Below are 14,225 nucleotides of genomic sequence, written 5' to 3'. Positions count from 1 at the left end.
AGGGTCTTCTCATTTCCCACACGCCTGCCAGCCATAGGCTGATACGGGAAGCAGAGCTCTGAGCCGGGGACAGGGACAGGAACCTTGACAGCTTCCCTTCGTATTTCACAGCAGCCTCTGGTCAGTGGGTCAGGCTCCAGCACTGGGAGTCTGGTCCATTTTCCCAGCCCTGCCCAGGGGGTGTTTTCTGGTTCAGAAATGGGGGATTGTTTCCCCTCCCCCCCATCCGCCAATGGGCCTGTTCAGAAAATCAGGCCCAGGTTGATCGTGTTCCAGCAGGTTTATCGCACCCCGTCCCACCCCGGGTGATTAACCCCTCTACACTACCCCTCCCCCACCACCAAAAGCTCCCTGAAAATCCCCTACCTCAGCTGGCTCCATCACAGCCATTTCCCTGCCCTGTCCCCTGCAAGACGGGACAATCTGAAGCAAAACGTGGACGCGATTCCTCAGCCTGTAGGAGGAGATGGGAGATTGGGCAGGTTTCATAAAGGGCTGGAGTCCATGTCACTCCCCGATTCCCCCCAGGCTCTCTCCCTGCAGACAGACGCTCTGATTCTATGACTCTGCCAGGCTGGGAACAAACCCAGTTAGTTCATTACCTCCCCGGCCAGCCCCCCCCCCACCCCCCCCCCCCCCCGCTTAGAACTAACCCACCACGTCCCTTCTAAACCTCCCCAGAGCAGCATCTCCGAGCCAAATGCTGGGAAAAGAGCAGATCAAAGGAGTCACTTCAGGGTACTGCCCCACAGTGTATTGTGACCCCCTCTAGCTCTCCCCCGTCTCCCTCCGTAGTGCGGTGCTCAGCAGAGCGAGCAACTGGCTTTTCCTCTCTCAGCTCCTGCCCTTGTTCCCAGGAGAGCGGACTGCCCCGGGGGGGCAGGGAATGGATCTGGGCAGGGCTGGTAGCTGGGAACCTCCCTCCCCACTTCTTGCTGCTGCTGCCCTTCAAGTCTCTCCGCTCTCCTTTTTTATCTTCTTCCCTCAACCTGGGAGAACGGGTGACTGCCCCATTGCCATGGGCCTCTGCTCTCATTAGGCAGCTCAGCCACTGACACTGGTAACAGGGGTTTGAAGCTGGCTGTGTCACTGAGGGCAGGAGCTCTGGGACTCACAGACACAGGGAGCCACTCCCCTTGTAGGCCAAACTCACCAGCCAGTCCCTGAAATCAGCTCTTTGTGCAGAGTCATTTCCCTGCCCAGCTCCAACCCTTTCCCCAGGTCTCTCCATCACCTGGAGGTTCATGCTCAGGGGCTGGTGTGGTCAGAGTGGTTCCAGTCACTGAGAAAGTGCCCCTGGGGCTGGTCTCAGAGGGGTGTGATGAAGGGGGAATGTTCTTAATTTTTTCTCTGAATAGTGTGTGTGCGCCTCAGTTTCTCCATGTATTACTCAACTACCAAGCTGGTGGGATACAGGTGAGTGTTTACTGCGGAGACCTCAAGAGGGCAGGTGTCACTGCAGAGTGGCTGCATGGTCACAGAGAATGGCTAAAATTCTGTATCCTGAGGTCTCTGAGGATGCGGGGCTGGAAGTGGGTCAGTCTCCTGATTTGGGGCTCAGCGGGGAGAGCCCAGGGCTCGGGACTCTGGATTCCCCCCAAGATGGACTTTGCTGAATGCTCCTGGTTTCTGTGCTAACAAGCTCTGTTCTACACTGTTTTCTCAGCGACCAATAAACCCGTCTGTTTTCCAAGCTGGCTGAGAGTCACAGCTGACTGCGGAGGTGGGGTGCACCGCCCCTGTGAGGAGCATTCAGGCTTCTCCTTAGGCTGCCCCCGGGGTTCAGGCTGGGGCCATGTGCCCTCCCTGGGCCCCAGGACCGGGAAGGCTGGGGCCACATGCTCAGCAGGTCGGGGGAGATGTTGGGGGTGCTCAGGGTCTGGGGTCCTGCCCCTACAGTGGGAGGGGGACTTGCCTCCCCCAGCCCTAGGTTCATCCCCCACCAGCTGTACCTCGTTCTTCTTCCCAGCTCCTAGTCCCAGGCAGGGGGGCTGAAACAATCTGTACAGTGGGGTGTCAAGGTTCCTTCCCCACTCTGAACTCTAGGGTACAGAAGTGGGGTCCCACATGAAAGACCTCCTAAGCTTATTCTTACCAGCTTAGGTTAAAAACTTCCCCAAGGTACAAACTTTGCCTTGTGCTTGAACAGTATGCTGGCACCACCAAACGTTTTAAACAAAGAACAGGGAAAGAGACCACTTGGAGACGTCTTCCCCCCAAAATAGCCCCCCAAACACTACACACCCCCTTTCCTGGGGAGGCTTGAGAATAATATCCTAACCAATTGGTTACAAAATCATCAAAGACCCAAACCCCTGGATCTTGGAAGAATGGAAAAATCAGTCAAGTTCTTAAAAGAAGGATTTTATTTAAAAAAAAAAGAGAGAGAGAGAGAGGTAAAACTCATCTCTGTAAAATCAGGATGGAGAATACTTTACAGGGCATTCAGATTCAAAACACAGAGGATCCCCCTCTGGGCAAAACCTTAAAGTTACAGAAAACAGGAATAAACCCCCCTCTTAACACAGGGAAAATTCACATAAAACAAAAGATAAACGAATCCGCCTTGCCTGGCTTACCTATACTGGTTGCAAAATTGGAGACTTGGATTAGGATGGGTTGGAGACGATGGATTTCTGTCTGGCCTCTCTAAGTTCCAAGAGAGAACAACCACGTAAACAAAGAGCACAAAACAAAAGCTTTCCCCTCCTCCAGATTTGAAAGTCTCTTGTCCCCTTATTGGTCCTTTGGGTCAGGTGCCAGCCAGGTGAGCTGAGCTTCTTAACCCTTCCCAGGTAACAGGATGTTGCCTCTGGCCAGGAGGGATTTTATCGCACTGTGCAAAGAAAGGCGGTTTCCCTTCCCTTTATATTTATGACAGGGGGGCTGAGAGCCATTGAACCAAACTGTAAAGCCAGGATAGGATGGAAACCCCTTCAAGCCAGGGGGTGCGGCAGGGCCCCGCCACCCTGGATCCAGAGCCTGTGCTGCCCCCCCCCCCCCGATTGTGCCCCTGGGCCCCGCTCCTTCCCCGGCCCCCAGCTGGGGCCCCCACCCTGCATCCAGTTTGGCCCAGGCCCCCCTTCTGCCCCTCCTTATTTGCCCCCCTCAGATCTCCCTGAGCTGCAGCCCCCGTCCGCACCAGCCCGGCCAGGGGCAGGGAAACAAAGCAGCAAGTGGGGGGCAGCGGGGGGTACCGTGATCCTGCCCCCGCCCCGCACACACCGGGGGCTGGCGGCAGCTTTCCCGGGCCCGGGGCAGGGAATCGCAGCCGGCTCCGCGGGGAGCAGCCCGGGGCCAAACCCGCCCCCTGCAGCCCGGGGGTGACGGGGGGGGCGGGTCTCTCTCACCTTCCCTCCGAGCGGGGCCCCCGGGGCGGGGCAGGGCCGGGCCGGGAAGGGGCCCTGGCCGGGCTGGGGGCTCTGCCCTGGGAGAGGCTCCCGGGGAGCAGCGGGCAGGGCCCGGCTGGAGGTTCCCCTCTCCCGGCTGCAGCCCGGGCTCCGGGCTCCCAGCACCAGCCGCCGGGGCTCGGGGATCTCGCCGGGAGCCGGAGTCCCCGCAGCGGCTGCGAGTCACTTCCTGCGGCCGGGCCTGAGCCCCGCGATCGCTCCCCCCAGAGCCGCCCCCCAGCCGCTCCCGGGTCCTAGCGATCAACCCATCAAATGCAGCATCTCTGTGCCCGGCTCCTGTTACACTCACAGGCTCTAAGGTCAGAAGGGCCCGTCGTGAGCATCGAGCCCAGGGGTTCTCAGCGGACAGCAACTCTCACTGGTGGAGGATCTGACATTTTCCCCTAAATTAGTTAATGAACTTTCGGGGAAACGAGTAAACATGCACAGAGGTAGGCAGGGAAATGGTCCCGTTATTGTGGGGAACTTTCCTCACTTAAACACTGCCCGGGTGGAATCAAACAGCAGAAGGATCTGAGTCCTCGCTCCCTCTTCCCTCACCCAGAGCCTGCCTCACCTTGGGGGCTCCCCTTCCACTCTCCTGTGTGGCAAAGTCCTTATAACCCTGACAAGGCTGGGCCCAGGCTTCCTGAGGGGCTCGGCCCCCCCAACCTGGTTGTGACCACTCAGGACACGGGCTAGAGCATCCCCACTCCGGGTACTTCCTCTGCTCTGGATGCTTCCCTGACTTCTTCCCTGACCATTGTCTATATCCCAGAACAAATGCAATTTATTAAACAGCAGCTAATAAAAGAAATCAGGAAGCAATGGGAAAGGTGAAAGGAAAACACTTAGCCCCACTCTGTGGGCCCTGGGGAAGCACAAGCAGGGTCTCTGGAACGCCAGGGCAGTTCACAGTCTGTCCCTCCCACGTCCCAGGCCTCCTGCCCAGGCCCTGGCTGTGCTGCAGGGATGCTGCGGGTTAGACCTGTGCTCAGGCGGTGGCCACACGCCCTCAGGCTCTCGGTGACAGGACCTTTCTTCCCAGTGTCCTCAGAAAGGAGCAAATCCAGAGGACAAATAAAAAGCCCCCCCCCCCCCCCCCTTTGGTAATCTCTCTCAGCTGATGGGGAGGCGGGAGACTCCTGATCTTTGAGCACTTCTGGCTGCTGACCTAGTTCTCTCCCTGTCCTCCCCCAGGGTTCCACGGGGTGCAGGCCATGGACCGGGACACCCCATGGGGGGAGGAAATGACAGTACGGCAGGGATGACTTCATCAGCTTCCACGTCCAGCGTCAGGCCCCTTACCCCTGTCTGCATCACTCCCCCCCCCCCGAAGCCATGGCCCTGCTTCCGGCCCCACCTCAATGGGATGGGCGGGCACAGAGAGGGATAAGGGGGGACACCGCACCCCTTCTATAAAAATCATTCCACTGGGCCCAGAGCAATTCCAGCCTGTCTGCCTGTGCTTTGCAGAGCTAAACCAGTCATGGCGGCAGCAGGGATGCCGGGTGGGGGCGAGAGCCAGTATCCTGGGCGGGGGCCTATGTTGTGAATTCCTTTAACGTGTAACCAATACAATTTTAATAGTTCAAACGGTTACTTTTGTAAAATGCTATTTTCATCCCTAGTCTGGACACCTGCCTTGTAGCTTCAGAGCCCTTAGGCAGAAACCTCCACCTACCCCCAAAGCTTCCCTATTTGCAGTAAAAGAATGCCCCTCCCCCTCAACTGCCCCATGGGGTGGGGAGCTGCCATTGTATCTTTCCCTCTCCTTCTCCCTGACCCCACCCTCTTTCCCTCCCTCCCCCAGCCAGTCTGCTCTTGCTCTCACAGTCCACTCCCAGCTTCCCCCGAGCCTGACATCCCGCCTTCCCCTCTCAGTGACCCCCACCACCAGTTTCCTTCTATTGCAGCTCTGTTCCCGTCTGGCCCATAAGTCTTCTCTATTCCCCTGCGTTACCCCATGCCCCCTGCCCTGCCCACTGCATCCCCCTCCTGCCCCTGACCCGTCCTTCATCCCCCCCGCCACAATCCCATGTTTTCTACACCCCCTTCCCCTCTTCAGGTGACTTTCAGCTCCCCGCAGGGGTGGCTGTCTCAGCCCTCCGCACTGCGTGGGTTGGCTTCCCCCCTGCTCTGCACACAGTGGGAACTGGCGAGTGTCGTACTGGAAACTGTTCCCGGTAGGAATGTGCTACCTGTACCAGTTGCAGATATGTAAAAGGTTTGTAAGAAACTGCCATGGGAAAAACAACTGCTCTCTGATGGAACAAATGATGACAGAGAACAGTTTGTCCTCTGCACTCATGGCAGGACTATTATCTGGACCATTCCTGGCAGGTGTTTGTCAGGTTCACGACCCCCCTGACCAGCCAATTTTCCCCCCCTGCTCAGACCCTAGCTGCCCCCCTTCTCCGATTTGCCCCCTTTGCCTCTTTTTAACCCCTGTAAAAAGCAGTCAGCACAATCTTATGCTTAGTAAGGGCAGGCTGAAGGTCAGTGGCACCATTCCTACAGGGAGCAGTTGTCTGTACTGCACCAGCGGGAGAGTTAATTAATCCACCCCAATGGGCGACAGCAGCTATGTCCGTGGGAGAAGCCAATTGACTCTCCTTCGGCAGGAGGCAGGCAAATGGGAAATGCCAGCCAGAGGGGATTTCCCTGGCAGATAAGGTTTCCAACTCTCCCGGACCAGAAGCCATTGCCACAAATGGCGTCCGGTCCAGGAGAATTGGCAACCCTACTGGCAGATGAAAAATTTTCCCCACAGACCCTAGAAGAGGCTAAAAAGCTGAAGAATGATCAGCTCTGGTCTGAGCATGGGCAGCAGGTATAACAGGCCAGGGGAAGGGATATTAAGCAATGGTGGTTGAAGCATGAAGGGACAGAGGAATCTTTAGCGTATCTGGCATGTAAATATCTTGCGAGTCCGGCTGCAACAGTGTCATCAGATTGCCTCGTCTCACTTGCCGCATTACCTCCTGCAAATGGAAACAAACTTGTTTGTCTAAGCGATTGGCTGAACAAGAAGTAGAACTGAGTGGACTTACAGGCTCTGAAATTGTACATTGTTTTATTTAATTTATTTATTTATTTTTTGAATGCAGGTATTTTTTACATAATTCTACATTTGTAAGTTCAACTTTCATGATAAAGGGATTGAGCTACACTACTTGTAATAGGTGAATTGAAAAATACTATTTCTTTTGCGGGGGGGTTACAGGCAAATACTCGTAATAAAAAATAAAGTGAGCACTGCAGACTTTGTATTCTGTGTTGTAATTCAAATCAATATATTTGCAAATGGAGACAACATCCAAAAATATTTAGAGAAATGGTATTCTATTATTGTTTAACAGTTGAAATAATCATGTGATTAATCAGGATTAATTTTTTAAATCACTTGAAATCCCTAATTCCAATTGATTTCTTTGTTAAAATTACATGATAAAAAAGAGAAAGGAAGTAATTTTTCACTAATAGTAGCTGTGACACTTTTGTCTTTTTCTGTTGGATTTTGGAAGCACGTCATTTTTCAGTGAGCCAAGGAGGCAAGACAGATCAGACTCCTGAAAGAGGTGCCATGGTGGGGAAAGGCTGAGAGCCACTGGAATATAGGACCAAGAGAAAGAGCACACTGGAGAACAGGCCATGGTGGGGGGACCACGTCAGCGGTTTACTGGACTATAACTGGGGGACAAGAACCGCACCCTGCAGTCCTTCAGGAAGCCAAAAGGAGAGCATGCTTTGCATTCATGAAAAGGGGGTTTCATCAGTGGTGGCTGGTGGCCCTGGGAGAATGCTTTAGCCATGGATTTTACCTGTTAAAGTTAAACTTGGCCTATCTGAATCCTGTTATACCTGATGATTGGTGTGTAACCTGTTGGTCTTATTGCTTCGCTCACTATCTCTTCAATCTTAGCTAATAAACTCCTGTTTGTTTTCACTAAAAATACATCTCAGTGCTGTGATGTTCTGTTGGCGCTGACCCTCAGTTGAATCAAAGAAGCTGGTGTCGTCCCGATGGCCTACCTGGGAATGTCTGAGTGTCCAGTGGAGAGGGGGTGGCCACTACAGAAGGACACGTCAGAGGGGCTGGAGACAAGGTTGCGCCCAGTGTTAATCTGCAAGGCAAAGTTAGGACTGGCAGAGCCCTGATGAGTTTTTGTGGGGAGGTAAAAGGCTGGGAGTGACAGGGAACTGACACCCATTGAAGCAGAAGCACGACTCCCTCGCACTGAGACAGGGGTGGAAACAAGGAGATTCACTGTCCAGGGTGTTGGGACGGTGCTGAATTATTATGAATTATTGTGCTTCTTATTAATGAATGTGGTGAACATGAATGTGGTACGGCTTGACCTGTTTGAATTTGCTAGAGGATTCTGGGAGCAGGGCCTCCTTAGTTTCAAACAGTTAAAGTGGAAATTCTCTATTCTGCGTATCTGTTCTGTTACCGACCTTTGTCAGTCAATATGCTGGCTCACTAGGTAAAGAAAATGTATAGACACAAGATCAGTGAGCTTGGCACAAGCTGACCTGGGGCAAAATGACCCCTTTGGAAGGCATTTAACTGACAGCTTGAGTGAATGATTGATGAGAGCACCAACGTGGGGTGATGTCTGGTGGGTACCCCTTCTGCAGTCCCTTCCAAAGTATTAATTAGGAGAAAATTAGTAATAAAATGTCCACAGGGCATATGACTCCTTTGAAAACCACTGCCTCGGGGGAATCCTTGATAGATCAGGTGACTGAGAATAGAAGACAATGAAAGAGATAAATCCTCATCTAGATTGATAGTTATACCCGCTTTGCTAGCCAATCAGAATACTGCGTGGGGCCAGTATAAATACTGAGGGTTTGTGCTTGGGGAATTGAGGCTCACTAGGGAGACGTGTATTAGATAACCTTATACTGTGTCTGTGATTCTTTCTCAAATAAACTGTTTTGCATGGAGTCTACTGATTCTGACCTGTTGACGAGTACCGGGAACATTCTGCCCAGCTGTCAGTCGTTAAAGATCCATTTCAATATTTTGTAGCCGAGGATGGTGACCGTGCCAGTGACTAAGTCAACTGTTTCTGAACTGGTTGGATAAACTAAATTCTTGTCTTAAGGTATTAGACTCAGTGGCCGAGGAATTGAGGATTGGATCAGATTGGGATCAGATTATTGGGAGAGAGGGAAATACATAGGCACATGGAGTTGAATTCGTGCTATCTTCAAGTCTATGATGTTCTGCAAGTGCGAGCAAGGTGGGTTTACTCCTGAGAAGAAGGGGGACACCCTGAGGCCTCCAGCTATGGTTGATGAGTGCTTGTTAAGACAGGTGTTTAAAAGCTTGGGGTCTGATCCATGTGTGACTGCTGCAGTCTCTACACTGCACAAGAAAGGTTTGGACAACTTCTTGTTGGGGAATCAACAGGGCTATTTTCCCAAGAAAGTCCAAACAGCAGCACGAGTCACCTGTGCTATGTCTCAGGCTGTAAATAAGCTCACAGAAAAGCACCATGCCTGTGAGTATGAAAAGGAAAATTTGGAACAGGAATTGGAAAAACTAAAATTGCAACATGAAAACCAGAAACAAAATTTGGATAGTTGGATGGGGGCGGGCTCCCAGGGCATGGCAGGGAGCAGGGGGGGTTAGATGGGGTTGGGGGTCCCAGGGGGGCAGTCAGGGAGCAGGGGTTTGTATGGGGGTGGCGGTCCCAGGGGGCAGTCAGGGGGCAAGGGGAGTGGACAGGAGGTGGGAGATCCGGGGGTCAATCAAGGGGCAGGGAGAGGGGCGGGGTTGGATAGGGGGCAGGGGCCGGGTCACGCCTGGCTGGGGAAGCACAGCCTCCCCCAGCCTTCCCTACCTGTCCCTCCATACATGTGTGGCCCTCAGGCCAAAAAGTTTGCCCACCCCTGCTATAGACTCATTGTCACCCCCTCGCTCTGAGTCAGGGGCTATTTAATTATTTAGCCAATGTGAAGCAGCTTGATCAGAAAAGATTGTGGGAGCCTCACATCAGAATATCCCAGACCCCTGTGGTTAGGGCAGTCACCTGAGCCGTGGGAGACCTGTGTTCAAACCCTTCCCCCCCGTCAGGCAGAGCAGGGAGTAGAACTTGAGTCTCCCATATGCCAGGCGAGTGCCCTAACCACTGGGCTCTATGTTATAAAGGAGCCTCTGCCAGCACCTCCCCTGGGTTTTGTCTGAGCCCTGATCCAAAAGGGGTGCTCAGTGCACTGCTACAGGATTGGGCCCCACAGGCAAGAGAGGCTTTCCACTGCCGGCCTTCTGCTTGGAGGCTCCTTCTGGGGTTTAGGTGAGAGGCAGGTGTCTGGACGCCGAGAAGGAGGCAGCAGGGCCCAGGCCCAGAAGCAGAAATTCAGGAACCTTGGGAAATTTTCCCATCGAAATGGTGCTGAGTGAGTTGAGGCCCCTGCAGAGTTAGGGGCAGCCAGACAGAGGTTTTCTGGATTTCAGTGGCACCTAATTCTGGGACTCAGGGGTTGAAACCTGGGCTTTAGCCACCTAAGTCCCACTGGGGATCTGGGTCTTCACTGCGCCGTGCCTCAGTTTCCCATCTGTGAAATGGGGAGAACGTCACTGACCTTCACTGTAAAGTGCTTGAGCTCTACAGATGAGAAGTGCTATGTACGCGCTAGGGGAGGAGGAGGGTGATGAAATGGCCCATGAGTCTCCACATGTCCGTGACCTGCCATCACAGGGAACGACAGAAGCTTAGAGGCAGGAAATTGTTTCTCATTTTGACTCTCTGGGCTGGAATATCCAGGACCAAGAGGAAAAGGAGTACTTGTGGCACCTTAGAGACTAACCAATTTATTTGAGCATAAGCTTTCGTGAGCTACAGCTCACTTCATCGGATGCATGCTTATGCTCAAATAAATTGGTTAGTCTCTAAGGTGCCACAAGTACTCCTTTTCTTTTTGCGAATACAGACTAACACGGCTGTTACTCTGAAACCAGGACCAAGAGCAATTCCTGCTGGACCAGCTTGGGGAACTGGACAGGGAGATTGGGAAGAAATTAAGTGAAAATGCCACCAACTTTTCCAAACCAATATCTTGTCTCAACAAGCTGATCAGTGAGCTGGAGGGCCAGGGCCAGCAGCCAGTGAGTGAACTTCTGCAGGTGAGACTGTTCCAGCCACCCAGACCCCTGCACAGAGACAGGACAGCTCCTGAATCCTGGGCACTGGAGTCCGGCACTCAGAGATCACAGCGTAACTCGGTGTGTGCATGGCAGAGACGGGAATTATTATTGTTCTTAGCAGAGTTACAGATGTGCGGATGTTAGAGATGAAAAAAGCCCCATTTGCTCAGAGAATCCATGGCTTTGGGGCCACGGCAGGGTCTAGATTTCCGGTGTTTGTAAAATCCGTTCTGATCCTTGTTGATGCCTGCCGGTTACCGTTTCTCTGGTTTGCTTGTGTTCCCTAATTCTTTCCCTGCAGTATTTACTGTCTCTGAATAGTCTTTGGCTGCCTCCCCCTTTCCATTCCCAGGACAGGTTGGTTTATCCTCAGACCCCTTAGGGAGCCACTGGCTGATTCTCATTCCTGCACTCAGCGTTGTCAGGGCCGTCAGAGGCTGGTGCTGGCCTTGAGTTCAGTGGGCCAGACCCAGCCAGCCATTTTTATGCAGAACTCCCCAGTGTGCTGAGAACTGCACTGATAACACATGTATCCAGGTGGTCTGCTGGGCTGGGGCCTTTCACGGATTGGATTCTGCAACTGCCAGCACATGGTTTGCTGAAATCTCATCCCCTGATATTGCTGCAAACTCTGATCCCTTCCCCCATTCTGCATTTGCTGAAAGGAGGATATAAACTTAACATGCACAGAGCCATCGCCCTGTATCCCAGAGTCCGACAGCCCCACCAGGGGCCCCACTGTGAGACATATTAGACCGAGCGCTCTTTTCTCTCTTTTCCCCCTCTAGGACGTCAGAGGCACCTCGACCAGGCACGTGGCTCCTTCTCACTCCCCCTCACACTTCTTGAGCCTGGGCAGGGGCGTGGCCACCAGGTGAAAGCCACGTCTCCCCAGGGCACCTCAGCACAGTGTGGACAGGAGCCACATTTCCGCTACTTTCACTTTGTTCAAGTTAACCTTGAGGTTCTCGCCCTGTGAACAAAACGGTGGGTTTACCCATCCCGTGCGAAAGATTATGAACTTGTTACATGCCTGGGGGACTGGCTGCCTGGAGACACTGGGGATATAATATGGGCCTTACACTGCTAGCTCTCTGCTTACCATCGGCGCTGACTTTTATTTTTCCCTGGGGGTGCTTCACCCCCACTCCGCCCTGAGGCCACACCCCCACTATGCCCATCCCTGAGGCCCTGCCCTCGCTCCCCCTCTTCCCACCCCCACTCTGCCTCCTCCCCTAAGGCCTTGCCCTCTGTCTGCCTCTTCCAACCCCTGCTCCAACCCCTCCCCGAAGCCGCAGCCAATCTGCAGCTCGCTGCTCTCCACCCTCCCCCAGGCACCTCCCCCAGCCACCAAACAGCTCACTGGCAGCCCCGCAGAACAGCTGTGGCTGGTGGGTGCTGAGCTCCCCCTGTATTTTTTCCGTGGGGGTTTGAGCTCTGGAGGACCCATGAGGTCAGCACCTCTGCTGCTTACAAACGTGGGACCGAGCAGTGACCTAGTATAAACAGTGACTTACAATGAGACTTAGCCCACGTCCTGCTGTTAATGGGCAAGTCGGTAAGGCCTAAATTTACAACAGTGGCCTAATTTGGGGTGTCTCGGTTTATCTCCTCGAAATACAGGACTTCAGGGCACGTGTTCCACCCGCATTCGCAGCTGCAGCCAGAGTCAGTGGGCGCTGCCGGTGCCCAGCCCCTTGGAGAACCAGCCCCTCAGCACTTAGCTCAGTCCCCAAATTTGGACCCTAAATCAAAAGACATTCTTGCGATTTGGACCCAGCCCATCATTGTGCTCTGGCTCCTATGCCGGCTAGAGTGGCTGTTTGTGCCTCCTCCCCAGCAGCTGCAGGCACAGGGAGTGCTCCTGGGAGGGGCGGGAGGGAGTGGGGATGGAGCATGGACAGGCTGGAGGAGGAAGGGGCAGAAAGGGATAGAGGGGTGTGGCCAGGGTGAAGCTGCACCTCTTGTACTCTGCACCCTGGCAAAGCCCCTTAGGACCATTAAACCAGGGATGCAGCTCTGGCTGGAGCTCAGGACTCGCCAAGCTGCTGCTATGGTCTGCATTGGCCCTTGCAGCCACTGAATAGGGGGCCCATTGAACCAGCCCTCTCCCTGCCTCAGTTTCCCCATCTATACAATGCCTGTGTGTCTCTTCGCATTACAGTCTGTGGAGGACGAGGGCCCCAGGGTGCTGAGCTCTAAGCAGACGCTGAGCAAATAGACCCGGAAAGCTTACGATTCAGTGTCCTGATCCTGAAAGGTCTCAGCGTCCCAGTGATGCCAAAGGGACCGGAGTGGGGAAAGTTACAGCCACCATTTACTGCAAAAGAGGCAGAGCAGAAAAAGGCCACCCCAGCTGTCTGACTGAATGTCTCTAAGTAACCAGCTGCACACGGTGCATCTGACAGCCAGGGGAGAGAAATTACAGGTACTATATGTACCATTCCAGTCTCTTTCCTTTCCGTAACCCTGTACCAAAGCACTGAATCTGCTCTGCTCTGCAATGCTGAGTGAAGACCCGGGTACCTGAGACAGCAGCAGGGGAAAGGTGTTTGAGGGATGCCTGCAGATCTCAAGCCGCGCACAGACAGCAAAAGGGCAGCACTTCACTCCGCTGAGCTGCAACGTCTAGTAACCACGTTGTTAACCTGCTGCAGCGCTGGACCCGGGTAACTAGCTGCATCCGCAGCAGCATCTCTGCACAGCACGGCTTCCCCGCCACAGCTGAGTTCCCTCTCCGTGTCCCCGATGGCGGCTTCCCAGACTGCCCCAGGCCTCCTCAGTCTGTCCCCACATCCCCTCCTGCAGCCGCAATGGGCAAATGGCCTGAGAGGTCTCTGTTTATCCCACACCACGTACCCTGAAGGCCCCTAGTGCGAGCTCCCCTCACACCGGCTGCCCTTGGCCATTGGGCCCTGGCCCTCACCTGGGGGACGGGAGCTTGGTCTCCCTGCAGTCCCTGGTCTCTCTGCTGGGACTGACAAACTGGGAGAAAATGGGAGCAGGCCTTGCTGGGTCTGGTTGTGTTACAGGGTCACTTGTCCCACTAGGGCCCAGGCTGAGATCCCAGCACATTCCACAGGCCCCTGAGCCGCCCTCAGATGGACTCTCAGCCTCGGTCCGTGTGATGGTGGGGGACGCACTGGGTCATTGCCCTGGGGGAGCTGCTGGGGGAGAGAGGAGACTTACCTGCTCACAGACAATTTTAACAGTTCTAAAGCTTCAACTTTTTGAATCTCAGTGTCAAGTGTCATTAATTAGTTCTGGCCTGACCAAAATATTGTCTGATCCCCCCAGAATTTCCCACAACTGTGAAAATTTAAATTGGAATGAAATGCTTAAAACCCAGATTGTTGTGCAACAGTGAAAGTTTAAATCAATAAATATAAAAATTGCTTAAAATAAACATTATCTGTCAAAATTTTATATTATAAAAAATGTCTGCCAAGCCTGACTATCACTCCTTAGACACACAGCTGCTGCTCCTCCAGGTTCATCCTCACAGGGGGATGCCTCAGTGACCCTCCACACCAGCACAGGGGCTGATTGCAGGCCGGGAGCCCTTTGGGGTTTTAATTACAGGCTAATTTCACTGAAAGTTACCTGTCAGGGGTGTGACTGTTCATTTTTTCACTAAAGCCTCCCGGGGTGAAATTGGTTGGGTTCTTCCTGCT

At 53.6% G+C, this 14,225-nt stretch overlaps 4 protein-coding genes and 1 long non-coding RNA gene across 5 annotated transcripts in view; 2 read left to right on the top strand and 3 right to left on the bottom strand.

Annotated features, from left to right (window-relative positions):
• LOC119567710 (zinc finger protein 189) overlaps nucleotides 1–600 on the bottom strand; it is a 61,399-nt gene extending 60,799 nt beyond the window's left edge. Inside the window, exon 1 of the mRNA XM_037914798.2 lies at nucleotides 367–600. Coding sequence (XP_037770726.1) covers nucleotides 367–489 — 123 coding nt within the window. The 5' untranslated portion in view covers nucleotides 490–600. The remainder of the gene's footprint in view (nucleotides 1–366) is intronic.
• The window catches only part of LOC114020719 (zinc finger protein 585A-like), a 34,958-nt gene extending 27,611 nt beyond the window's left edge, over nucleotides 1–7,347 (top strand). The window contains exon 3 of the mRNA XM_043528083.1: nucleotides 6,917–7,347. Within this exon, the coding sequence (XP_043384018.1) occupies nucleotides 6,917–6,993 (77 nt within the window). The 3' untranslated portion in view covers nucleotides 6,994–7,347. The remainder of the gene's footprint in view (nucleotides 1–6,916) is intronic.
• Nucleotides 1–14,225, top strand: part of LOC102936186 (butyrophilin-like protein 2) — a 1,677,894-nt gene that overhangs the window by 597,623 nt on the left and 1,066,046 nt on the right.
• Nucleotides 1–14,225, bottom strand: part of LOC114020220 (butyrophilin subfamily 1 member A1) — a 1,361,724-nt gene that overhangs the window by 505,698 nt on the left and 841,801 nt on the right.
• Nucleotides 6,223–14,220, bottom strand: LOC122462888. The gene is made up of 3 exons (XR_006285769.1): nucleotides 14,155–14,220; nucleotides 9,990–10,093; nucleotides 6,223–6,373 (listed from the first exon to the last, which is right to left on the bottom strand). It is a non-coding gene; the product is annotated as an uncharacterized LOC122462888 (long non-coding RNA).

This window comes from Chelonia mydas, chromosome 14 (genome assembly GCF_015237465.2).
Source record: "Chelonia mydas isolate rCheMyd1 chromosome 14, rCheMyd1.pri.v2, whole genome shotgun sequence".
NCBI lineage: Eukaryota > Metazoa > Chordata > Testudines > Cheloniidae > Chelonia > Chelonia mydas.
Note: the sequence above shows the minus strand (reverse complement) of the source record. Positions and strands in the feature narration are given on the sequence as shown.